We start from the raw sequence: 27885 nt of genomic DNA, 5'->3' as shown, positions 1-27885 counted from the left end.
TTTAAAGGGTTGGCTTAGATCCAAGACAGCACAATAACACAAACAAAGTAACTGGTCCAAACAGTAATAGACCGGCAACTCCTGTGTTCTGCAAGGTAAAATGTCTGTGTTTGTCTGTGGAGCCTTGGGGCTTTAAAGAGAGTGATGTAACTAACATCTTACCTTAGGTTTTAAAATAATGGATTCCTCTTTAACTGTAAAAAAAAAAAAACAAGCAACATCAGAAAGGTTTGGGAAAAAACAAAAAGCCAATCACAGTTCCTCTGGTCTCCGTGTGTTTTCTCTGTAGCCTCCTGCAGTTACATTTTTGAGGAGCAGCTATGGAGTCATCTCATCCTCACAGTTTACAGGCAGAGGAACATCCCTTTTTACACTGAGAGTGGAAGATGTCTGACACATTATACAAGCAGTTAAAAAAATAACAACACTTTGACCCCGAAAATTACCCAGTAATTGTTTACTTGAGGATGTTATAAAGCAATAAACAAAGCCAAAGGCATTGTGAATGTCAGGCTGATGAATGAGGACAGTTCAATCAGACAGAAAGTTCCTCTGTTCTCAGAGCTGCTCTGTCCTAAACTCTGTCTTCGCTCGACGATGACTTTGTGGACGGCTGAGTTTTTGGATTATGGAACTCTCCCCTTGAACTGACCTACTTCTGCATCACATTCCGGTAGACAGGAGAAAGGCCAAAGACCAGGGCTCCATCCCCCACCAACAGATGACCTGCTGTACCTCCTCAGCCATTAACATTTTATTCTTCTTTAAGACATACTGAACACTTTCATATACTTTTTTCCATTACATGCATCTCGCACTGATCATCACCTATAGACCAGTAAGTACAAAAATTGGGGGAATTTTGAGCATGCAGTGAGCACTGAGCTTCCCAGAATTGTTATGAGAAAGACATGCAGCTTGGACATGATTGGTTGGCATGTTTTGAGTCCAGTCGTGATTGGCTGATAAACAGACTACAGACTATATTACTTAAGTGAACATAGTTTTACTGGCTTAGATGGATCAGCTGTGATTCATAATTTATCCATACAATCTGTACACAAATGTCCAACATGTCTACAAAATGCACAGAACTACTGTCATTCAATAAAAAACCTACTGATATTCTTTTATCACCGTAAAATCCTGAATTTAAGTCGCACTGGAATATAAGACACAGTCCGGTTTTGGTGGTATCCCAGAGGAGGAAAAGGTTTTCTATAGCTATTAATTAATACAAACGTGTATACAAGTTATTTCAACATTATCTAAATTTATTTTAATTCAAAACACATTCAAAACACACAAATTACAGCCTACCATCTGTTTTCACCATGAGTGTGCAGGTAGCTACCGGTGCGGTAGCTGAGCTCAGCCTACGGTAACATTGAGTGCTGTGAGGGGGGCGGCTGCATTGGCGATGTCTGTGACGAAGCTTAAGCTAGATTACAGCGCCATTGTTTGGGTAAAATACAGTAACACTAGAACATACCTCTCTCTGCATTTTATACTGGTATATTGGCCGCACCGGTTGCAGGATGCAGCCCACTTTCTAGATGAAAAAAAACGTATGTTGCATCTTATACACCGAATTTTATGGTATCTATTTCAAGCTCTGTACTCTGTGTTCTTCCACGTAGCGACATGTGTAACGCTGCTGCTTCTGTCTCTGTCTTGTGCACCTTTGAAAACATTTCTGAGCTTTTTCCTCATTAATCATTTATGAATATAAGATGTTGTATAACTTCCCCAGTGGTCTGTGATACCCCATCAGTTACCTGCTCATATTTAATCTCTCACTTCACCTTGATTACTCTAAATAATAGATTTGACGTTGTACGTTTCTGTGCTGTACTCCCGCAGCCCTCTGTTTGTTATGTGCTCCAGATTGGTCAATGACATAACAGGGACCGAAGCTGCCAGGCTTTTTACTTCTTCTGTCTGTCTGGACAAACTCTGACAAAGACAAACTGAAAATTACGGGATAATCTCTGAAGTGGGCCTCACTGCTTAAATCTTTGTAAAGTTGTTGACTTTAAACTGAGTATTACTTTCATTAAAAACGACTTTGATGAGGAAGAAAGAGGGTTGATCTTATCGACAACTCAGACACCATTTGTTGGCTAAACACGGTTGTTGAGCTGTTTCTCAGAGCAGCAGCTCTGATCATGAAGCCAGATCAGTGTTTATCCAGAAACCTTTGGGTTTAACTGTTCTGGCATCACAAAGCCGTCTCACTTTAAACAGGCTGACCTGATCTGGAACGGGTTCAGTTCACACGATCATATCAGAGCATGTCAACAGCCTGCCAACTGACCAATCAGATCACAGGAGAAAGGAGACATTGTAGTCACGGTTTTGTGTTCACTCTGGGATTAAAAGAAGACTTCAAACCAAGTCTATGATTCAGCAATCTAACGGTCAAATAAAGGATGATTAAAAGGATGTTTTAAACAGGATTCCTGATATCGAGATAATACTGCACTTTTTTATATACATTGTTTTGATGATATTTTATAACTGCAGCTTAGCATAACATGAGGAGACTTTGTGAGCATGAAATCAAAGTGTTGAGAATTGTTAACTAGAATTACTGCATCACAGTTTTAGGCCTAAACCGACCAGTCAAGCTGCAGTTTACAATCATCAGTGTTTCCCACAGAATGACAGTGGAACTGTGGTCGGGACAGAGGACACATAATCTTGAAAACGTTTAAAAGAACACATTACCCTTACACAATACAACAAACAGTATCTCATGACAGCAGAACAAACAGGTATGAGAGGGGGAGAGCAAAGGGAGATTTCCCACTGATCTATTCTAGATGCCATCGTTTTATCTAACAGATAAAAAATATAAAAATTAAGGTGTTAAAAATTCCTTCCAGGCATTTCTCACGTTTTTCCAGGACATTATGATGTCACAGTGAAGCTGACCTATCGTCATAATGTGCGTTGATTCTTGAGTCAGGCCATAAACATCTTTTAAGAGATCACTGTGACCTTTGACCACCATAGTCTAATCAGATCATTCTTGAATGTAAGTGGCGTTACTGAGATATCGAGTTCAGAGCAATAACAGGGACAACGTCTAATATTAATACATCCAGTAACAGCAGTTTAAGTTGCAGCTTAATGAAAAGTACACATGCTGGTCTACCTCAGTTATTAGATTTAAATCTATATTTAATTATAAATGATAAAACAGACCTTTTCAGGGATAATTTTCTCTTCCATAAGCCTTCTTTTTTTCCACACAGACTGTTTGTAGTTTCCCTCTCTGCTTATTCACTCACATCGCTCACACTGAAAATGTCAGCTGATAAAATAAAGCTGTAAGTAATAATTCTCAGACTTGTTTAGAGCATTATATTTATATTCTCAGGTTGGTATTATAGCTTCTTAGTTAAAGTTGGATATTATCACTTTATAGTTCATACCAAGATGATAACTGGCTGATAACTCGTTGATAACTAGCTGCATGCTAGCAGACACCCAGGGTCACTACTGTTCAGTTTAATGAACCATGGTAGTCCAAAGAAATCCAGACCATAGCCCTATTCACATGGGACTTGTATTACCTAGGGACTGGTACATAATTTGACAAGTAAAAATTCCAGCGCAAATGAGCTACCATATTTTGGCAAACACAGAGGTCATCTGATAATATTAGTTCCGTGCGAATCGGCATCTCCGTAATCTGGGCTCGAATATTTTTTTTCTGCAATGTTTTTGTATCTTTCAAAAGGCTTTAAGCAGATGCTACACGAAGCCTTGACAATTTCATATCCGGGTTGATAATGTCTGTAAATTGTAGTAAAATACAGACTTTGCTTATCCCATGCGAATGTGCGAACGTGCGAATGAGAACGTTGTGAGGGGGTAATTGCTAAACCACATGAGGTCCCCAGATAATACCTGTCCAGTGCGAACGGGGCTTTAGTTGAACTTGGTTTGTCATAAAAGCCCCAGGCTTGTGCTGTCTCATTAAAAACTGCATGTCTACAGATGACGACCATTTGCGCCAATGTGGCAAGCATAGTGTGTCCATTACTCCCACCCACGTTAGCTTTGGACCAATAGAAATTGATGTGATTGTGACACATCACGTCAATCTGTCATGAATCACTGAACTCACTCAGGTCACAGTGAACCGTTCCTGCGGCTGTCTTGCTGCTGTTCATTTTCTGAAAGCTTTTAAGATCAGTTACTTGAAAAGTATAAATGTTGTCAAGTTCACAAGCAGTTTGAATAAAATGAGCCTCTGTTTTAAAGTATATAAGTGGTATTAACAAGATTCACACTGAAATGTTTTTTCTGTTGATATGAAACTATGAAACAGGTCTGTACTATTAAGGTTGATAAGTTTTACAAAACAAATAGTTCCAGTGGCATCTAAGAGTGCAAATGGTAGTAAGTATATGCTTAATCCATCATGAGGGGGTCCTTAAAAAAGGTTCTCCCCTGTAAGGGGTCACTGGCCCCAAAGAGTTTGAGAACCCCTGGTGTAAATGAAACTGAACATTTTCAGACAAATGTCCGAAACTTGCTCAGTGCACCATCCCTGTTCAACTACACGTTATTCTATTTATGGTTTTATCTTTGCTTACAGCAGGAGACATGTTTTAAAAAACACCAATTCATCGCCTCCTTGTAGAGATGACTCTGCTGAGTGCTCGCCACAAGTTGATGACTGAATCCAAACCAGACAGGTTGACAGAGAGGCTTATATATCAGAATTGTACAAACAACAGCAAGTTTATGGGTTTCTTTTAGTTCCATGAGAACAAGTATTTCTACATTTTATTCTTTATTAACAGGTACAATCACAGAAGTGGATTACAGCTTTCTGAGAATAATTTACTTCTTTTTCAGTATTATAGCAAATAACTCTGAATGGTGCTAACAACTACAAAACAGACGTTTCTTTTCAGTGACAGACAGATGACCAGGTCAGTCATCAGACTGTATCAGTAGACTTACAGATACTAGAAGCTGTTGACTGTGCATGCTTGAATTGTCTTCTGAACGTCTGTGCAGTTACATAACTTGACTTGGATGGATTTCAGTTTGGGACCCAGCTGGTGTCGTCTCTCTTCAGCCAAAACTGCTGGCTGTTCTTTTTGGCTGCGTCTGAAGATTACTTTAAGGCCTGATGTAAGCTTTGATCAAATCCTTCACTAAACTGGTTGTGGATGTGAATACAAATCAGCAGCATCCCCCTTCAATCCCCCCTTATTTCAACGTTTCTAAGCATTTTTCCTCTTTCATTAATAAGCCTACTCTACAGTGTGAACAGGAGACAGTTGCTACAGTTACAGGTCTGAGTGTCTGTGCACTACAAGTCACTGATGCTCATACGGAATCATTATGGGAAATCATTAGAGGAAGCACCAGTGGTCCATGCACCATAAACACACACACACACACACACACACACACACACACACACAAACAACTATGAACAGTATGTATCGTACTGTAGGTTAATAATGGTAGTTTTTCTTACTTTTCTCTGAAAACACTGACACAGGTTGTTGTGTCGCCTTGTTCCAAAAAATTACCGTATTTGGTCCAAATATAAGACGACCCTGATGATAAAACGTCCTCTCTTTTCAAGACTAATTTAAAAAAAAAAAGACTTTTTGTAGACCAAATTTGTTTTTATGAGGAAAGCAAGTTTATTTTACCTTTTAAATAAGATCACGAGCAGTCCTGAAACAGGCAGACCTTCGTTCTGTTGTTCAGTAACACACTCACACACTCTCCTGTCAGTCTCTTGGAAGCGTCCGCTTTGAGGACCATGGTACGATTTTCTCTGTTACCATTTGTTAGGTAAGACTGTTAGCATTTTTGATGCTAAGATGCGGTGGTACGGCGGGAGGGCAGGCCCGGTCCTTGGGGTCTCCCAGGAGCTTAGCCAAGGTGCGGAGGGCCGGGCTAAGCCAAGAGGACAGGGCACGGAGCTCTGCAGGGCGCCGCGGCACTATGCGGGCCCCTTGATCTTTCTGGGCTTGCCCTTTTTGGACATAACTCTCTGTCACAACAATTATCTTAAAATTAGCATCGCAACTCCACCTCAATTGTCGGTTAACTTGGTGGACTTTCGACGATCACCGTGTCTCTCCATCTTTCATCCCCCCTGGCCTTGTATTTGTGAGTGAGGGCTGGCCTCACTTTACAGATAAGTGGAGCCGTCTACTGCTGTGAACGTGTAGTATTTAAAAGTCTAGACCCCGCATATAAGACGATTCAACTTTTTCAGATCCATGTCAAGGAATAAAATCTTCTTATACTCGAACCAATACGGTATTCAGGGGAGGGGCTTTTAACCACTCATACATTAGCTGAACAACCCAGTTAGTCTTCATCCTTCGAGTATTTTCTCTTCTAAACCAAACTACAAATACTGACGTGTGGATGTTTGCCTCAGCCTGTCAGTCAAGTTGCAGACTTGAAAACAGACGAGTACAAGTAGGCCTACACTAAACAGGAGAGGTCGCACAGCAATCATTTACAGGAAGGACATGATTCCAGACAGACTAACTGATAGCTGATGCCGTCTTTCTCTCAGACAGATGAAAAAAAAATATATAAGAAGAAATAAAATTCCCTCCATGCACTGAGATATGGCTCTCCTGGATGTGAGTGGGATGGGAATAATGTCCAGTAAAGTGTTTTTACAGTATATTACATTTAAGTTGACCTTTGACTTTTGGCTATGAAATGAAATCACCACATACTTACTGTATATCATATTAGAATTTTTTGTTTAATTGTATTATTAATAGTGTATAAATCCTGAGTTGAGACCCTAAAGACATGGCCGTGACCTTTGACCACAAAAATCCAATCAGATCAACCTTCAGTATAAGTGCCAATTTGAAGCGTTAGTTTAAGTCGGACTGTCAATCGATTAAAATATTTAATCACGATTAATCATATGGTTGTCCATAGTTAATTCGCGATTAATTTTTTACCTGTTGTAAATGTACCTTAAAGAGATATTTTTCAAGTTTTTAATCTTATCAACATGGGAATGGACAAATATGCTTCCTTTATGCAAATGTATGTTTTATATTACTGCAGCATTCCGAAACAATGACAAAGACTGTCCAGAATATTCTACAGAAGAACCTCAGAGGTACTGCATGCTCCAAAAATATGCTGAAAGCATAACATGGCAAACTGAAGCCCAACAAGCAACAACAGACGGCATATTGACCTGAGTGTAACATTCCTCAGTAATAAGCCATTGAGTCTGCAGCAGGAGATAAAAATAACATCATTTTAGTCAAAGTTTAATAACTTAAAGACATGTTTCACATCAGCTGTGTGCTCGGCCAGCAAATGGTATTTAAGACTCGATGTACTCCAGTGGTAACTCCGTTCACATCGACAGTAAATACAAATAACTGTTGTCTTGTCCAGAGAACCATCTAGCAGAGATTTGAGGCTGACCTTGCCCTTTTCTTAATCCATTTCTGCTCACGGAGGTTTGTTTCTGCTTGCTATCCACAACATTGCGGGCTGCAACGCTTCCTGACTTCTCAAACTATGGGGCGGGCGTTATTATCACGTTAACTTTGACAGCCCTAGTTTAAAGTTATTCTGTCCACAAGAATGGGACAGACAGACGAACTGACAACCTGAAAACATAATGCCTCCAGCCCCGGCTGCCCGCTGCACACAGGCATATGAATACTGTTGTAAAAAACTTAACAGGTATAAATCTCATCCTTGTGTTGCTTGTCAAACTGTCAGCCTATTTCTTGAAAGAGGTGAAGAAGACAGAAAAAGGAGTCACACTAAGAAAGATGTAAGCTTAATTGAAAGTTATAGTATCTTATGTCACAGCTCAAGCACTGTGTATGATGTAGATGTAGATAAATACCACTATTCTTACTCACTTTTAACATTTGTGCTGTGACTTTATCTGCTGTATATATTAAGTAATTATTTTTCATATTAACTTTCTATTACAGAGCTTCTACATTAAAAATCTGTAGAGCTTTAAAGACAGCAGGCGCTGTTAAATGTTCAACTTACTGAATCATGCTGAGACTTCTACATTAAGTCACATGTGGCTCAGATACTTCCGATTAAGGCGTACGACTCAGTGAAAAATCAAAGATCGTGCTACAATTACACAAAGTCAGGTAATTTCTCCCGAGAGCACAATAGAGGAGGCATTACGACCCCCAGGAGTACTATTGAACTATTTTCTTGCTCTACAGAGGAGCCTACAAGCAGGAAACAGTCATTTTCTGCAGGTTTATACTTGCAGTATATATGCAGCTTCATGTGCAAAATTAGAAGATAGCAATCATTATACACTTTAGCAGCAGTTGCCTTTAAAGGAGACATTTAAACAATCCAGGACGTTCAGCCTGTGTGGTGAGAAGCTGACATCTGGCAGAAAGCAGAGGGAACACTTAATGGGAAATAAATCTCACAAGTTATGAGCAGCTAAAACTCTGTAAGTCACCATCTGCCTCCTCAGAGCTCACTTGTGTTTGCTAATCAATAAACTAATGTCTACTCAAAACTGGACTAAGAACAAGTTTAAAGTGCCACCCTGTGTCTTCAGGCCTCTGACTGTTACAGCGACAGCACGTGGGTGCAGCCATGCTCACGTGTGTGCGGCTGCTTATCAGGCAGTAATGTGTGGCTGCCATTGCACTGACAAGGTCACAACAGCAGGTCACAACACCATGAAACCACAGCCCAGGGTTGTACTAATAAGGACATTATTACATAACTCCCTTTATTCTTTCTAATTACAAAGAGACGATTGTTGGTCCTGCAGATTGATGCACAAAGACATGAATAGTCTGCAGCAGATACTGAACAGCACACCCTGATGAGATTATAGGATTCATGGCTGATATGTAGGACACAAATCCTGTATTGTTTGCAAAATGCTGTCATCCAATCTTCACAGTAAGCACTTTTTACCTGGTGGTGGAGGAGATACAACTCCAGCTCCCCTAATATGTCTCTATTTAGACGTGACAGCTATTCCCTGCACACCTCATATCCACATCGCACTCATAGCACAAACACAGACAGATCTCCTCGCTTACTGTTTTCAAGTCCTCTCTTCTATAATCTTTCTGTATATCTCGCCTTATGAAAGCACGCTGCTCTTTATATGTTCTCTCTAAGCTGCTCTGTGGTATTTACTACATTTTAGTGGATTACAAGCACTCCTCGTGTGTCTGTACTGTTTCTCTGCTGGAAAAGAGTGAACTGACCTTTTGATGGAAGGATTAATAACAGTTCATGTCAGCAATACGCTAAGTAAGTTGTTACCTGACACCCTGAAAGCAGCCGTAGAAGCTAGCAGGCTGATCCATCTGCCTCACCCCTTATGGGTGATGGAGAGTCATGGATAGAGCCATGGTCACGGGCCTGCAAGAACTGCACATAGAGCTGTTTGTTTGAGGGAATCCAGTTTTAGGCCCTAAAACTACAGCATATTTGTCTTCTTGACAAAGAACCATGCTTGGTTTATTAATTCGTCCTCCACTGGTTTCTGGACTACCGCTTTGACGCCTCGAGTTTGGCATCCAGACCATCATAATCTTAGTTTTTAGAGCCAGAAGTGACCATATTTGGAAGTGAGGGTTGACTCACATTGCTACAGCTCTACCCTGATTGACGGGTTACCATGGTAGTGACTTTCTAATGGCCAACAGGGGGAGACCCTATTTGGCGACAGGAGGAACCCAGTTTGAAGGCACTTCCACTTTTAAAACCTAGAGGAAACATACACTTCTTATGTACATTAAATGTTACATACGTATTTGTGTTTTCCCAGTATTCTTGTCAGAGGCTTTTAATGTATGGGGCTGGAGTTGGAAACAGGTGATGTCATATTCCTGTGTACCAATCACCAACTGACTCTTTTGGAGTCCTCACCCTTTTGAGCTGGGCTTCAAACGTAGACTGTATTAAATATAGACGACATGACAGCTCTCTAAAAGTGAAGCCAAACTCTCTCTATCGCCCCCTGCTGACAGGCTGTAGTATAGGTCATAAAGCCTGCTTTCTCCATGTTAACAGATGGGACATGAGTCAAACTATAAAATCAAAATACATTTTTCTCAAACCTGGTTTCTGTCATTATAGTTAGTTCTTATCATGCTGATTTATATCCAAGAGTTCGTTTTTCTGAGAAGTTTACTTTTCATTAGTTATTTGATGCTTTAAAAAGGGGGCGTGACCTCAGGATTGACAGCTCTGTTGACAAATCGGCTCCTGCAGCGTTCTGTTCCCGAGCAGCAGAGTAGAGGAGGAACAGCGAGAGGAGATGTAACTAACACCAACACTACAGTCGTTGAACTTTCCTTAACAGTGAATATCTGCTTCAGACCAACACAAGAAGCTGTTCTGCTGCAGACTGAGCCCACCTGCTAAAGACCTGAGGGTCCAACACGGCAAGGCCACAAGGTAAAGGTGTGTTTTGGGTAGAGGAAGGGGCGGGAAACCAATACAGCGGTTCCACCAGCCGATCTCTACTGCACACAGACTGGATACAAATGAACAAGATGGCAGCGCCCGCTGTGGGTAGATTTCGGCTTAACTTTTGTACAATGAGAGGCGGTAGAGACACATGTCAAAGTAACAAGTCCCTGACATCTGAAAATGAGTTAGCATTTTTGCACTTCAGCTTCCCTTGTCTCACAGTCAAAGGGTTTTTTTAATTGGCTTTTGGTTAGATGCCTGAAATAATATTTGTGGTTAAGACAAACTCAAAAAACTTGGTTGCTCTCAAGTGGCTAAATGAGACTTCAGAGGCTGTCAGGGGTGACAGACCAATGAACTACAGTATGAACATAATATGTCTTTTTCATTCAATGCTTATTATTAGTCAACTTGCTGTATATGTAACTTTAAAGACCAGCTCCAGTCATGTTTTAAGACTTATAAAATGCTCTGCTTGAAATAATAATAATAAAATTGTGTCTGATTTGTTTTTTCTGCAAAATCCGTTTAATCACCTTGTAAAATTATAATTAATAACTACGCAGGTTTTCCAATGCCCCTCCGTCGTAAAAACAAAACATGTCTCTGCAATCGTCTAGTGTCGACTTGTTGAAACTTAGCTAGCTTGAAATGTTGCAATTATTAGTAGTAGTAACGTTAACAGTAGTCAGTAGTGAGTTTGCAAAAATGGTTTGCAGGATTTTCCCTGGAGGGGGTCTTTAAAGGTGGTGACAAAGAGGAGTTAGTGGTTGGTTTTGTTTTTTCTCACAATGGAAAAGAAACATCCTGATTAATATGAGCTGCTGCTCCAAACATTTTAGACCAAATTACCTCTAAAAACAACCCTCGTCTGTCTGTGGTATTGTCTGCAGGTTGTATCAAACTGTTTACTCCAACACTGCTGCCACTCAGCAGCGGGGGGATCATGTGTCATATACTGTGCCACAAAGGCCAGACACACACATAATCAGACTGTCTGTTGCATATATTATTCTACTGCTTCTCTCAAAAGGAACCATATGCAGCCAGGTCTGTAGAGTTGGCCTCTGGGTTTGAAGTATCAGGGTTAGTGTGTGAGGCTCAGATCTTGGGCTGGATTTATTGTAGCAGAGCGGAGGCGAGGTATCTTATGGCCCGATCCGATGAATGTTTAATGGGTCTGGAGAAGTCTGCATGGAGGAAGCTGACTGTGCTGCATCAGTGGGCCAGGCTGTAAAATGAGACGAAGAGGAAGTCGGGATGGTGGGAGGAGAGAGGAAGGGAGAGTGTATTCAGAGCAGGACGGTTACTACATACATCTATGAACCACTGGTCAGTCAGACTCATTCATGCCTGAGCTTTCTGGGTGCTTGACTGTATTTATTGTTCATTTATAGACATTTTCAAGAACCTTTATTTTTTCCCAGGGGCATTTTAAATTCAAGCCTTTAAACTCTGCATTACAAATGGTTCACCAGTGTGTACATTGGCATTTTGCTTTATGTGATGTCATTTCCTGGAGTATTTTCTGTTTTTATTCGTTTTAAGATATTTTTTTGGCCTTTTATGCCTTTATTGAGGAAGACAGGACAGTGGATAGTGTTGGAAACAGGGGAAGAGAGAGTGTGGGATGACATGTGGATTTAACCACTGTGATAAACCGGCGACCCCAGGAGTATATTCAAATGCTTGATGTGCCTGAAAGCTGTACAACCTAATGGTTGTGTAACTTTTGTAAATAATGCTCTTTTAGGTTTTGAACAGGATTATGCACACAACAAATCCCTATGGCTGCTCCTGACAAGGCATTGTTTTGTATGAAACTACACAACGACACAATGACTCCATCAACAAACTCACAATGTGATGGTAAGACAGATGGATGCTTAGCTCTCTGTTGGAATAGAATAATCACTTTAGCTATTGATTTTTTAAATGTAGGATCAGTTTAAACGATGGCTGCACAATAGTAGAAAAAAACTGACTGCAATAAGTTATATATTGCAGTGTATCAAAGTGTCTTTTCTGCTAACAAGAAAAAAAAAACCCGCTTCTATTTAACCAGACTTGGTTCAGCCCTCTGACAGAAACACTGCATGAAAAAGTAGTGAGACAACAGGTGGAGAAAGAACAGGTGGAGAGACATGTTTTTGATTAACAAATAGAGTTGTGGGTCGCAACCGTGTTACATATCATCAACCATTTCTAACGTTGCCTGTATGCAAACAATGATCTCCCTCAGCCGCCCGCTAGAGGAGTGTTTTCATAGGGTTAAGCCGCACTATGATGTTCTGTTCCTCCAAGAAGTTGCGATGTTGTGTTGCCACGACGTCACGCAAATTCAACCACAAACTTTTGCAACTTTTTCTCAACCTTGCAATTTTGTCTTTTTTGCAAATTTGACTAATTATTCTGTTTCCCCGTGTGCGTAAAGTCATTTATGTGGAGCTCACTTCTTTGATGTTTAAAGACCCCCTTTGGTCTGTAATATTTCAGTAACATCAGGACATCTTTTACTGTTTCTTTAATATGTTTGGAACGCTGCATGATGGAGACGTGCTTCTTTTTGCTGTCAAGCAGACAGCTGATCTGTGAGATCATCTCACTTTCATGAGCTTGATCGGACCTCCAACCACAGAGTCTTTATAGAGAGTCTTTACTCTATACAGTGAATCCATAATAATAAATCCAACACTCGATGTCTTCATGAGATAATTTTCCATCCACTTCTGTACTGAAACTTCTGCTACTACTGAAACACTTAGCCACTTGCTAATGCCTTGTGTTGAGTCCACTGACCAATCAGAGGCTGTGTTCCTCATCTTGTCACAGAAAATGACCAGGAGTAATGTCAGATGGAAAACTGTTCGCTCAGCTAATACATGGCTTTATTGGAGCATTTGTCCCAGTTGCTTACAGTGGATGTGTCATGTGTTACACAAAATCAGGCATGTTAAGGCTAATCCTAACCCTAACCCTGGAGGTAATGTCTCCTCTTTGTTGACTGTCCAGTCAGCAGTTATGTTTGTACTTAACTTTCACACAAATTTCCTAGCAGAAAATAAATACTATTCTTTTGCATGGAATTTGAATTATGTAAGCAGGAAGCCATCACCCAAAAACACCTTGCTGCACTAAAAAGCCTCCAAATCAAAATGAAGAGGGTATTTAGCTTTGCTCCATTCAAAACATGCCCTGAAATCAGGCCAATTTTAGCAGAAAGAGACTACAAACAGTAGATACAGCCTGTAAGGGAGCCACACTGCTCTGTCTGGTAAATTGAATACACCTTACCCACTCATCCGTCTAACTGCTTCCTCTACCTGACAATGCCAGTTTACATGTGTCTGTGTCTGTGGAGCTGGCAGGGGGTGAGCAGTAAAGAAGCTCTGCACTGTGGAGACTAGGAGCTCTGAGCAGATCAGGAGCATGCTGTCAACTCAAGGGACGGCTTCTCCTTCAGCACCTTGGTCCAATTCGACTGCAGAAACAAACTGGTGGCAGGATGCATTACCACTGTCTTTAAGCAAAGACAGGATTATCTCAAAGGTCATTATAGTAAAGTTACAAGGCCAAAGGATATGACAAGCCCTGTGAGAGACCCCAGAGCTGCCATGCAATGTCTCGAAGGCTGAAGAATCTCAGCCGACTCAATTTTTCATGCAACGCGATCATTTTATGGAGACCATTGGGAAAACTGGCCATATCAAAAACCTATTGCAAGGAGCCTTCAGACCAGCAGGAAGCTTCATTAAAATTTCCTCTGCACGTGAACTGTCCCTCCCTCCTCACTGATTGGAGTAAAGCTTCCTCAGCCCATCAGGGACTGCGTTACATCTGTCTGTCCATATGCCCAACTATGAGCCCCACGAAGCTGTGAACCATTTGCTTTAATGAGGCCTGTAAGCTACAGGAGATACAAGGAAACATTTCACTATTTCACCTCACAAAATAACTTCTTCCCCCCAAAACTTCAAGAAAGAAACCAACAATAAGAGCAAAGTTAGCCGCAAACTTACCTCTCCCACTGAGCAACTCACTCTGATTTTAGTCCAATACACAGATTTGATGTGCAGAGTAGTATCAGGTGAGATGATTTACAACGCATGCAATTTATCCATGGAATACTGGACTGCTTTAAAGAGCAACTTGCAGGTTGGAGATCCCACTGAATCAATGTGTAGGAAAATGATTTGGTAATTATATTTTCAACTTAATATATAAGTTCATACACTACAGCAGCTTTTTTTGAACATATTTGTGCATCAAAACAGACAACCGGATGTGACGTAACATGAGGGATTAACGACGGGTTTAATATTAATAAATGTAGATCTAAATGATAATAATTTAAAAAACTCATGATTATGAGCCTGTGAAGCTCGTATGAGCCTGTTGTAATCATTATGAGCCTGTTGGTCAAAGAGACGAGGAACGGGCCAGGATGAGGCGAAATAACGGCCACAGAAGAGACATTGAGCTGTAGTGCAGCAAGAACCAGTGGAGAACTGGGCAGGTGTCGTGATGAGTGACCGTTGTTGGCCAGTGATATCTAACGCTGTGCTCACATCACAACACTGTAAAGTTTATCACATACCAAAAGCTAGAAAAATCATGAGTAGTAGGAAGTGGGAGCATTAATACTTACCCATTACAGTTACTAATGGGCGAGTGTCAGCTCGTATCAGTTGTATCTCATATTGCCTGATATAACGGGTAATCTGTACTACGTTTCACGGTGCGAAAGCGCTGCGTGAGAGAGAGAGAGAGACAGAGAGGGAGAGAGAGCGATGACAGTTTCCTGAGACTTGGTTTGAGAGGTGCTTGTGTGTCCCGTCTCTTCATCTGCACAAAACGCACCAAGGCACGAAAGCTCGCTCCGTTCCTCTTCCTGGAGGTGGGCTCGACGTCCTCTCAAGCTAGAATTTGTGCAACTGGCACAATCGCAAAAATGAACCATCATCAGAGCTGGTGAAATGCTATATTAGAATACCGAAATAACATCTACACAATACGATACGATCACTACCACCTACTGCTGTACGTTGAGCTAAGGCAGAGTCGGACACCGCAACCCCTCTTGTGACATAATATGACGCCATGTTGAAAAAAAAAAGCTGTTTTTAGCAGCTTCACTGAAAACTTTTTCCTCTAAATGATGTTTTGTAAATAATATGAAATCAAGGATTCACCTTTTCCACAGCCATGTTCAGACAAGACTGCGTATTAATGTGGTAAACAATTTGACCTGCAAGTTGTTCTTTTACATTACCTCTGTAAAACTCTTACACGTAGCTGTTCCTGCTCACCCAGCAAGAGCCAAACGGAAATTGATTGATGAATCAAAAACTTGACTCAAGGATGGTAAATCAAGGAATCTCGATACTTAAAGTGAATTGATTTTTGTCCCAGCTCCACATAATGGACTTCTGCATACAACTCCCCCCTAAAAAAGAATATGACTTTACTTTTACTCGCTAATCAAAGAGATTTAACTAAAACAGAATCTTCAATACTCCCAAATTTAAACTCCACATTGACAGTACAAGTGGTCAATACAGCAGGGTCATTTTTTGATGATGAGCCCACTCTGTGCTCCCTGACTGCAGCAGAAGAGCTCCAGCAATTACTGGCCGGACAGCTTTCAGATGAGTCAGCTAAAGGACACGGGTACAATATATTCAGAACAAATACCAGAGAGCAATACCTGCCTGAAGTGCTGCTCCAAGTCCAATACTTCATCATGATCAGTACACCAGACACACACTCCTCTCTAACTACCACTATCTGTTTTAGTTGTTCACAGATGGCACCCAGACTCCACTGTAAGTCGCTCTGATGGCACAGAGAGAGTTGGAGGGAGGTTAGCTGCATATAAAACAGTAGTTGTCTTTATGTGAGACAACATAGATAGTCTATGTCTTTATCCATGTTGAACTCCACCAGTGGACCCAAATTGTTCTCTGCTAGCTCCCTGTTCCTTTCAGCAGTGATATCATTGAGGTAACACAGGAAGGCAATACTAGATAAGCAGCCCGTCCTCCCCCGCACAGAATTAAGTGACAGCCCCGGGACACTGAGTGATGGTGCAGACAAACCGAATACTTTCGGCTGCTAACTGAAAGTCTGAGGCATCATCTTAACATAATAAATAATCATAATCTATTCCAAGCTTATTTTAGCTACTAAGGGAACTCAACAGCAGTACATACAGCAGCACCTTCAATGGTTCATTAATATTACTGACATCAGTGATTACAGAAATATGTCCAATTACTTAACATGTGTCGGCATGACACGACGGCTGCACCTGTTTAAAGCATGTGTTTCCCTGGTGTTATTAAACATATCCACAGCCAGGAAACATCTCTGCAGATCCATCACACCCTGCAAACAACCTGCTGCTTCTCACAACCCCATGCATAAAAATAACCAGACATGAGTCAGGTGTATATCTGGGTTAACTGGAGTGTGCAGAAACACACTGACCTTAGCAAAACAACAGCACACTGTGGACTGCTCATGTATAATTGAAAAGCACAATCTAAAACTACACATGAAGCATCTCTTGCCAACAATCTTTTCCATCAGTTCATCCAGCTGAGCGACCCCAACAGGCTTATCCACTGAACCAAACTGGAGGCTGCTGGGAGCTCGAGGGCTGACAGCAGCCTCCAGTCACTGCTCTGCGGCCCAAATAGCAGCCTGATTGACAGCTAAAGGTTGGTGACTTTTATTAAGTGTCCCATTTGCCCCAGGCAACGTGGGTGCTACTTTACATTAAGCTGGAGTGAAGGCTTCCTCTTTACATCAACCGTCCACAGCATGTATATACTGCTTATGCAGAACTACACACAGTTTTGGGTCCTGTTCATTCCTGTGAAAGCTGCTCAGAGCCGCATGATGCCAAACAAGTTGACAAATCCTAGGACTTTCTGTTTTTGGGCCCAAAAAGCAAGCGCACTAGTATTTCATTTAACCCGTCTCGAAACAACCATGGCTGTGAGGCATGACAATGACTCCTTTTCCACCTTCAGGACTTCATGAATTTAATGGGGCTTTTTAAGGGTTTAATCTAAGAAGTAAATATACCTAAAGATGTATATATGCTGATTAACTGGACTGTCTTTCACAAGGTAATTGGAAACTGTCATTATTGACCAGTGTGCATCAAGTGATATGAACTGTATCACCATTATGTCAAATTGGCTTCAAAGACTTCCTGGGGCGTTGTTCCACAGCCAAACATGAACCATGGATACAAAGTAAAACAGACGCTTGAAATCACATTCTAATGACATCTTACCTGGTGCCAAATCAAAACACTGTGCGTTTGGGTTGTTAACAGGTGCCGACACTTGCCACAGGCAGCAAGATGAGTAGAGGACAGACGTAGGGGAGCGACGAGGTGAGGGCTCTGATAGAAATATGGGCTGACCAAACAATTTCACAAATGCTGTCCAAGTGCACAAGAACACAGAGGTATTCAAACTGTTCAGAGGAGGAGGAGAGGAGTCTGCTCTCTCTCTTTCTCTTTGTTTACTTCACGGAGTTTGCCTACGTGGAAATTCTGACCAATCAGAGAGCAATTCCTCAAACATCTAAACTTTTGGTCCGCTGGTAAAAGCTACCGTCTGAACACGAACTAAACTTGAGGCAAAATGCAACATTGTAACAATTTGATCTTTGATTCGGATCAAACTAACAGACTTTAGATGTGAAAGTGCCCTTAATAAACTGGATTTAGTATCTTGATTATGCGGCAAATCTATTCATTTCAATTCTATGTTTGCGTCTCAGTGATCGAATCACAAACAACTGGCTATTTTGTTTTTTTTGGCTCTCTGAGCAAGAGGCTTTAAGCTGAGATGCATGCTCTGATTTTAACAGTATGTGTGACCTCAATCCAGGAAGTTGAATGTTGGATTTAGAGAAACACTTTATCTGAAGCCACAGAGCTCAGCGGAGGACATCTCCCTCTGATTCACATTTAAACTCTGGTCTTACACGTCTAAGAGACGGAGCGATAAAGAACATGAACACTCCAGAAAAGGAAATGAGCCTTTTGAAGTCCTGCGAGCTTGAAAAATAAACTGAAGGGAGTAAACACAGATAAAATGCAGCCTCCTAGAACTGGGCTTCAAGTCCACTGACAGAGTCCAGAGGAAAGTAGGCAGAAGAGAACAGGTGAGATTCTGGCAATTTATATGTTGAGTCATTCAGTCAATAACAGCAGTGATCTATATCAGATCAATGAAAGGCCAGACTGAAGCATTATCAGCCTCACAAAAACACTATACACACAAGTCCTTCAGTGAAAAAATGCTCAACACCCACAGGATTTGAGTCCACGCTGGGAATGAGACACGAGTCTCCCTTTTCTTGGTCAGCAGCTTTTGTTTTTGCCAAGCAGCCACCCACTTGCAGGGAGAAACCTCATTAAGCGATCATACTGCAGGGATCATCAAAAAACAGGGATACCAGGAAGGTTTCTGGGAGTAAAATTAATTAGGCACCAGAGCTCCTCGCCAGCTCCATTTACACACACAGTTTACCCAAAAATACACAAATGCTCTGACTGCTCTGGGAGCCTGCATCACTGAATCGTTCAGACGTTTTCTGGGAGATTCACAGCTCAGTGTGGGTCTCATTTCACTCGAACAAACACAGAGCCTTACAGGGAAATTCCAGTGTTTTTAAACCTTGGCCCTAATTATATCTATTTTGGGTCCGAATGGAAAGCGGGTACAAAAGTTTCTGAATCACTCCGGTACATTGCTTCAGCTGGCAGCCATGAAACTGGCTGTAAGAGCTGCAACTTTATCTAAAGGGCAAATGCACCGATCAAAGTGTGTATACTTGAAGTGCTTATTTTTGCTGACAAGCTTAAATAGTTTTTCTAACGGTATCCAACCTGTTGACCAAATATAGTCACTTCTAGCTTCAAAAAACCAAGATGGCGACAGCAAAATGCCAAACACAAGGCTTCAAAAGATCTCAAACTAATGGGAGACGTACCAGTGGCTACATCAACTTCTTACACATATAGTCTATAGTCTGTGAGTACATGCCAATTCTTACTGCATAGCATTTCTTGAGTTGCCAATGGAGACAGGAACTGTGTCCCAATTCAGGGGCTGTATCCTTCGAAGTACGTATGTGAAGGCCGACTGCGTCACAGTGGCGCGTTAAAAGCTGTCCCATTTCAAAAGCTCCTTTAGATGTGGCTGACAAATGTGTAGTCCTTTTCCTGAGCTGAAGGATCCATCGTGTCAATCTTTCACGGCCTAACGTATCCCAAGATTCATTGCGCGCCATTTCAAATGAGATGGCGGACTCTTTAAATGTAAAGTTTTTAGTTTCAACTCAATGGAATAGCACAATGTTATACAAATGTAAAAAAAAAAATCAAACAGCCCTTAAAACAAATTATCTTTAAAATAATAGGGTTAGTTACGCAATGTTAGTTATGATGACCTGTTGATAGGCGACAGGAGTCCTCTGTAGACCAGACAGTCTCATTTCAGTTCGGCCTTAGCGGTGTACACCGGCTACCAATCATCCTGCATCGGCCGCATCCATTGAAGGATGCAGCCTCTGAATTCAGATACAGCAAGTGAATGTCTTCAATTAGAGAGAAAAAATGAATGAAAACCCATGGACATGAGGAGCAAAGGTGAGCGTGAACTCCCGTTATTCCCTATGAGGTAACTCTGGACAAAAATGGCTACATGATGTTAATCATATGGAGTTAGTTGCAGCTTGGCTAGCAGCCCCCTCGCCAGACATTCTGGCACTGAAGAGAGACAGACTTTTATTCTCTAAACTGGTTTTAATCCTCTGAGAGTTGGAGACGTCTGTGGATAATTTAAGTCTTGGTAAAAATCTTGTGAACAATGAAAAGTGAAGGAATCCTAAACTGAAAAACAGCCTGAGCTAATGTTAGACACAGATCAGCCTGCAGCCCTCCTGAGCAGGGTAGGTCCCCCAAAGAGCATCAAAGAGACACTGATTTAACGTGAAACTGATCAGTGTTTTTTTCTTCTAGTTTAATAAGCATTAAAAACTAGTGAACTAGTAAAGCCCTTAAATGTGTGATCGAAAACTTTGGCACATAATAAAAATGATATTGCTACAGCTTAAAGCTCCTGTGAGGAACTTTTGGTTTGTGTTAATTTTGGCGCCCCCTGTGGACAAAGCCATACCTCTCATCTCTTTGCTGATTTTGTCCTGTTCATGCTTAAGTCGTGTTTTTAACATAAAATCTCATCCTGCTTTCTTTCCCTACAGAAGCTTTAACTTATGAATCGTCTGACCTCTTCAGGCCTCTGTCGTTATCAGGACACTCCTCAAACTGGCAGAATTATCAGATTATTTATCTTTACAAACATGGATATAGATTAATACAGAAACATTTCTGATTATAGTTTTCCACCATGTCACCCAGCCCCTTTTCATACTAGCTAACACTCACACTAATGAATACGAGTTTAAGTTGGCCTTAGCATAAAAACTTTTAATGATAAAACTTAAAACACAAAATGCTCTTCATTTTCTTCTTTGTTTCTCTCCTCTGTAGTCAAACATAAACCCTTTCACACATACATCCTCCTCCTGCTCCCTCCCCATCAGCCCCCAGCCCTGTTGGCATGTTAGCTTGTGGCATATGTATTTATCGAGCAAACCGAGTGGCATTTATCTCACAGCTTAGTCATAATTAGTCCAACTCCGTCTGAGGCAGACAGCCTGTTAGCGGGCATATGTTCAGATCCTGGTTAAAGACACTCTGCACCCCGAGGGGATTCGTGCTGTGTTGACATGTGTGTGTATGTTGTGTGTGTGCGTGGATAGGGGCAACAAGTGGGTGTGTCTGCGTATGGCAGCAGACGGTTGCTGTGGAGCCGCCCCAAGCATCCATTAACACAACCCACCATGTTCCCTTCCCCCGGTGCTGAGAGAGGCCACTCGAAACCTGGAGGGAGGCGAGTTCATCCGAGTGTACGGAAGAGGAAGACGACAGGACGAAACGGGAGAGACGGGGAGAGGAGGAGGGGAGGGGAGGGAGGCGAGGACCTGAGTCAGATGGGAAAGTGAGAGGAGGGAGGGAGGAAGGGATGAAACAAGGTGAGGACGAGAGGAAACCAGAGAACAGAGAGGAAGAGAGGCAGCCTGGCTCAGGTCCAGGGTTATCACTGGCAAAAGTGGAAGCGTTTGCCAGCTGCCAGCTGGAGACAGCAGCACTCAGCCAGAAGGATGCTGCCCTGCACTGCTCGTGTCGGCTGGTGTGTGTGCATCCGTGTGCCTGTGTGCACAGTGTGGATGCTGCAGAGCACTGAGAGCGCCATCTTTGTGTTAAAGCACGGGACAAGGACCAGCTGCATGACCCCTTATGCTGACTGAAGGGACGCTCCTTACAAAACACAAACAAGTCAAGTCAAAGTCGCTCCATCCAGAAGTTCAAGCTCATTCCTGCCAAGTTTCTTGCGGCCCCAGCCACGGAGGAGACGAGGGAAGCCGCTTAAAAACATCTCTCTAAGTCTCCTTCCTCTGGCAGACGATGCTTAAGCGTATCCTCTTTAGGCACGACATTACATAACAGTAAACCCCATCACACGGCAGACGGTGTCAACACAAATAAATATATATAAACCTGCAAGAGTTAGTGTCAAAAGTTTAACACACAGTGATGAAAAGCTTGTTTATATCATCAAGCCCTCCTCTCTTCATCGGCTAATCAGTGGTGCTGAAACACAGACGTTGTCCCAGTTTCTCTCTCTCCTCTCTCGTGAGGGAGGGAAGGAGGGAGGGAGGGAGGGAGGGAGGGGGAGGAGGGGGCAGAAGTAGCAGTTTTTTAAAAGTCAAGTGCAATGCTGCTGCAGTTTAACTTGCTCACCTTGTGTCCCTTCTGTGACACAGGCTCACATGTACACACTCTTGCTGGAGGCAAATTACATGTGGGACAACTTACAGCAGAAAATATTTATGCTATTTTAAAGGTATATATAATTTAAGGCACTAATCCCAAACACTCACTGGTTTCATCCTCTCACATGTGAATATTCTAAATATAAATATTACAAGATTAATTTTGTTTAAGATTTGGAGACAAACAACTCCATCACACTGTCTCCTTCTTAAGGTTATTTTACATCCATTTGTTCTTCAAATTGATATATACCCTAATACCTGTCTCCTCTATCTTATGGGTCAGGGACAGACTCCATGAAACACACCAAGTTTTCTCCATGTATATGTATTTATGGAGGCTACTGAGAATCTTTGCCTCATTCTCTTACACACCTGTCGACCCACAGGTGTGCAAAACTTCTGCTTTTGAGCTTTGGGAAATTGGGATTTTTTTGTGTCACTATTTTCATACATTTCATATTCAAACAAACAGAAAATAGTGGCAGGTTAAATGATAAAAATGAGAAATGCATTAGTTACAGCCATTTTACACTTTAAAACATGTTCTACTGATGTGTGGCTTTCAAACAGCTCTGCTTTGTAATACAAATCTAAATCCTTATGTAGAGAGTTGTTGTTTTCTTGCTCAACCCTCTACAGTCAAAGGTCAAAGGTCAGCTACATGTGCCTGCTTGAAGGATCTCTCACCTATGAAGCCATCCAGTCACACAAGACATCTGCCCATGTTCACAACAAAAGCAATAACAATGTGAAAAAGCTCACATGATGTCATTATACATGTGTTATCAAAGGTACATCACACATGACTGACAGAAAAGCAGCCTCTGTATCCTGAGAACGGTTTAAATTCACCTTAAAGTGGCCCTGGATCAGAGAGCACTCCCTCCAGTGGACAGAGCTGGTATAACTCAGCTTCAGCAGGAACAGCTCCCCAGGAGGAGGTTAATCCACTCATAGCATTTTAATGACATCTACACCAGCGCACCATACTAATCACATTTGCCTCCACATTTCACGACTGGCTGGCAGCCGGCGTGCAGCTCAGTGAAGCCGGCTGCTGCAGAGCAGAGGCTGCCTGCAGAATGTGCTGGAGCTCCGGGAGAGAAAACTCACACATCCAGAGAGGAATATGTCACCACAAATAGGCTGCAAAATCTATCACTCTGAGGCTAAAAACGTCACAACTCCGATAGTGCCATTCATCACTGCAAGGCACGAATCACCCTGATGCATTACAGAGGGAATGAGCATCTATTTTAAACAGATTTAACCTAAGAGGAGTTCATATCATCCGCGTCAAAGCTCAGTTATTCATTTAACGGAGGACAGGTCCGCTTCCCTCATCATTTGCCGGCCGGCCCGCCTCCACTCAGGTGCGGGGATGAACACACGCATGAACTTCATGACGTAAAGTGTGACATTTTTAACATACATGCAAAGTAAGCTTAAAACATGCAGGAAAACGATTTTTTCAAAGAAAAAAAGCAGAGTTTAAACTTAAGCAAAAGGTGGATTCAGATTCTGCACTTCGACTCACCTTGAGCGGCCGTTCCTCGGGTGCTGAATACACTTGCTATCAAAGTGGCCACATACCAAATCATAGTACTATTGCCGACCAGAAATAAACCTCATCATATCTCAAAGTGCCCCTTTCGGTGAATCTCTCATCAGGACAAACTGAAGGTATCCTGTTCTCTTGTTAACCGAGCCCTGGACACTTTTCCATCGGCGCTTTCCCCTCTCTCTTCCCCTCTCCTCCGCTCTCCTCGCGCATCCTGAGACGGATCACCTGCGCCAATGGGACGAGAGCAGACGACGCAATGAAACCAAGCACGAGCCCTTTTAGATAACCGCGGCCCCGCCTCCACACTTGTTTCATTGATGGGCGTGTGAGAAAGGCGGTCTCTGATTGGTTACCTGCGCTGTCGGTTTCCCATCTGGAATGTTGCGTTCAGAAAATACTCGGAGGTTTTCGGGTTCAATTCGAAGAAAACGAAGTGAGTGTGGTCTCAGCAGCTAGAAAGAGAGCCTGCTTCTTTATTGTTGTTATTTGACCATTTACGCACTTACATGTAAAATTATAGCAATTATATTAATTTTGTTTTATTTTATAGGGACATAGCAAATTCATTAATATACAGATGAAAGTACAGGATTTCAACATTTCAAAATTAGCAATAATGCTAACTTAGATCCATTGTCCTTACTTCCTAAAACGCTTCACATTTTGTTTAAATTTTTCAATTCGTGTAGTTTGAAGCAAAATCAAGCAGGGAGACAAATATATATGATAAAACAAGAGGGGAAAATATATTCAACTCATAAAACCTAGGAAGTTTTAAAAGTTAAGAGTTCGGTGTGACTTTCTATCACATTTAGAATGTAATTAATAAACAAAAGGCAATCAAAATCCCCACAACTGATGGTGGAATCCAACAGGTAGAACTTGTATATTAATAAAAAAAGAAATACTATTATTAATAATAATAATATACTTTATTTGTGAAGCACCGTTTATAAAAGAAAAATACAACTTAAACTTCATTGCAATAAGGAAATATGAAAATAAAAGTAAGGCTATGATAAAAAAAGAAAAACAAAGTTGAAATAAAGCAGACTTCTTAAAAGTATTTTGAAATAAAGATGAAAGTATTATAGATAGAGAGCTTAACATAAGACTTTTGCAAAATAAAATCTATTAAATAATCATTATAAAAGTAAAACAAAAACATGAAAACAAAACCCCACATTCATTAAAAAGACTGTAAAACTGTCAATGCTTTACTGTGGGTGTTTCTTCAGGACACAGAATTGAGTGTGACAGTGGAGAAACAGGATCTCTGAACAGAACTGTGACTTTCTAACACCTGTGTCGTGAGTATAGCATTCGCCGTTTTTCACAGAGGACCTGAATGCAGCACTAGAGGGAACCGTTTCAAGGTGGGTTGGAGTGTGAAGCCGTATCGGAGCTGCGGTATCATCCTGCGCAATAAGGCGAGAGGGAACCTCCAGCACGAGCATCCTCAGATCACTGCCACCCATAAATCCATGTTTAAACAGGAGGAGTTCTGTTCACTGTGTGTGAATGGAACAGTGATGGTCTTATTACAGCCGTACATTAAAGAAAGACCAAGCATCATAGAAATCACTGACAATTCAAATAGAAACAACTTGTGTGAGTCCAGCATGATTCATCTTCATTGATACAGTGATTCATTCAAGGACGCTTTAAAATTCATCTGAGTCAGTCCGCCTTGCTCATAGTGCATCCCATCATGCCTCAGAGCCGGTTCTCCTCCTCCACCTCCAATTCTAAAAGGACCCCCAGCTGCTCCGTCAGGAGGGGGAGGAGAAGAATATCTTTGAGAGAGTTCTTATGCTGACGTTGATCTTTCCCACAAAAAGTAATCACATTTTACCTCATAACAGAGAAATGTATTATAATTATAAATGTTATTTGTATAGTGCTTTAAAAGGTACTCAAAGGCACTTTACATGATAAAGTACATTATTACACGGCTGTGTTAAATACTTGATTCTGATTGGTTAATTACGGGATTTATTATTTCTTGATAATAAACCGTTGCTATGAAGAATAGACCGTTGCTAGGGCTCTAATCACACAATCCAGAGGACTAACAGTAAGTGATCATAACAATCTGCTGAAAGAAGTCTGGTAAATTTGACGTTGCTCTGTTTACAGAGGGATGAAACAGCAGAGAGAAAGCTATTAAGGTTAAACGACGCAAAACGGATAGGCGGAGTTTAAAGATGATGAATGGAAAAGAAAATGTCAACAGACTCTGACAGTGACGAGACAGAAAACCTCAGTCCGGTGCTGCACTGATTCCTGCAACTTATCTTAACTTCACCATCAGTGGAAATGTTTTCATTTAATGTGAGTAAAAACAGCTAGCTTAGCTCACTTCAATGTGAATAACATTAGCTAGGTTAGCTCATTTTAATGTGAGTAAGAACAGCTAGCTTAACTCATTTTAATTTGAATAACATTAGCTAGTTAAGCTACGTTAGCTCATGTTAATGTGAGTAATAAAAGCTAGGTTAGCTAGTTTAGCTCATTTAAATGTGAGTAAAAAGCATAGATATATATATACGTAGATGCCGCCTTGGCCGCTGCTGTCTACAGAAGCAATACGTCAACGCAGCCGCCATATCGGAGAGGGGTAGCCGCACCTTTGAATGTACATAGGTCAATGACGGCAGAAGCTCTTTCCACAATTAAAATATTCATAACTCGCTGAATTGTGAATCGATTTTCAAGCAGTTTTTTTTGTCACACATGTCAGACATGTATTTATGATCCAGGATACTTGCCAAAATGCTTCACCTACAGAGTGTAGCGATCTTCTTTAGAGAATAATAGTAACATTCCTATCTTAACGGCTATTTAAAATACACTTACCAAACATACTTTTTTTTCTTATAACAAGGAAAAAGTTACGATCATGTTATTTTATTTACAAATTTGGGAATAAATGCTTATTTAAGTCACAAATTATGTACAAAAATACTCTATAGTAGCAGGTTTGTGCGAAGTTTCAGGTAAACTTATTCCTTGCTTGCCCTATTGACATAAAGATTTTTTGTTTAAACTTTATTTAGGACTACATCAATATATAAACATTAGATTTAATGGGGGACGAACAAAGCAGACAAACATGAGGCTGAATTTTTTCATTCAGCACTTAAAGATGAAGTTCAGGGAAAGCTTAATGAAAATATTAACGACAAAACAATGCAGTGAATGTAATTCATATAATGGATATAATTAAATGGATATAATTACATTATAAATATATTATATTAATTATAATTACATTATGTTATTATATTTATATATTATAATATATATTATAGGGCTGCATGGTGGTGCAGTGGTTAACGCTCGGTCACTGGTTCAAACCCCATTTTGGGCAAGGTGGGCCTTTCTGTGTGGAGCTGGCATGTTCTCCACGTGCATGCGAGGGCTCCCTCCGGGGTCTCCGGCTTCCTCCCACAGTCCAAAGACATGCTTGTAAGGTTAATTGGAGACTCTAAATTGTCCATAGGTGTGAGTGCGAAAGGTTGTCTGTCTCCATGTGTCAGCCCTGTGATTGACTGGCGACCAGTCCAGGGTGTACCTCGCCCTTCGCCCAATGACAGCTGGGATAGGCTGCAGCCCCCTCACGACCCTGAACAAGATAAGCAGTGTAGATAATGGATGAATGGAATATGTATTATATAGTAAATAATAATATATAATGTATTAAAATACTGTGTGTGTATATATATATAATAGTATAATATAAATATTTAATTATATTGTAATTGATATGATATAATGTATATATAGTATATAATTAATTATATATATACTATATTAAACGGTTGTTATATTTTATTATTATTATTTACAGCATTATATACATATAATTATGTATGTGTATTTATATGTATATTATATACATATAAATATGTGTGTGTGTG

At 41.0% G+C, this 27885-nt stretch overlaps 1 protein-coding gene across 1 annotated transcript in view; it reads right to left on the bottom strand.

Annotated features, from left to right (window-relative positions):
• igsf9bb (immunoglobulin superfamily, member 9Bb) overlaps nucleotides 1-23999 on the bottom strand; it is a 151728-nt gene extending 127729 nt beyond the window's left edge. The window contains exon 1 of the mRNA XM_069675371.1: nucleotides 23936-23999. Within this exon, the coding sequence (XP_069531472.1) occupies nucleotides 23936-23999 (64 nt within the window). The remainder of the gene's footprint in view (nucleotides 1-23935) is intronic.
• Nucleotides 24000-27885: the final 3886 nt, after the last annotated feature.

This window comes from Semicossyphus pulcher, unplaced genomic scaffold (genome assembly GCF_022749685.1).
Source record: "Semicossyphus pulcher isolate SPU_LCO1_2020_fin unplaced genomic scaffold, fSemPul1.0.p SCAF_10, whole genome shotgun sequence".
NCBI classification, from domain to species: Eukaryota; Metazoa; Chordata; class Actinopteri; order Labriformes; family Labridae; genus Semicossyphus; species Semicossyphus pulcher.
The sequence above is the reverse complement of the archived record's forward strand: the minus strand, read 5'-3'. Positions and strand labels throughout refer to the sequence as shown.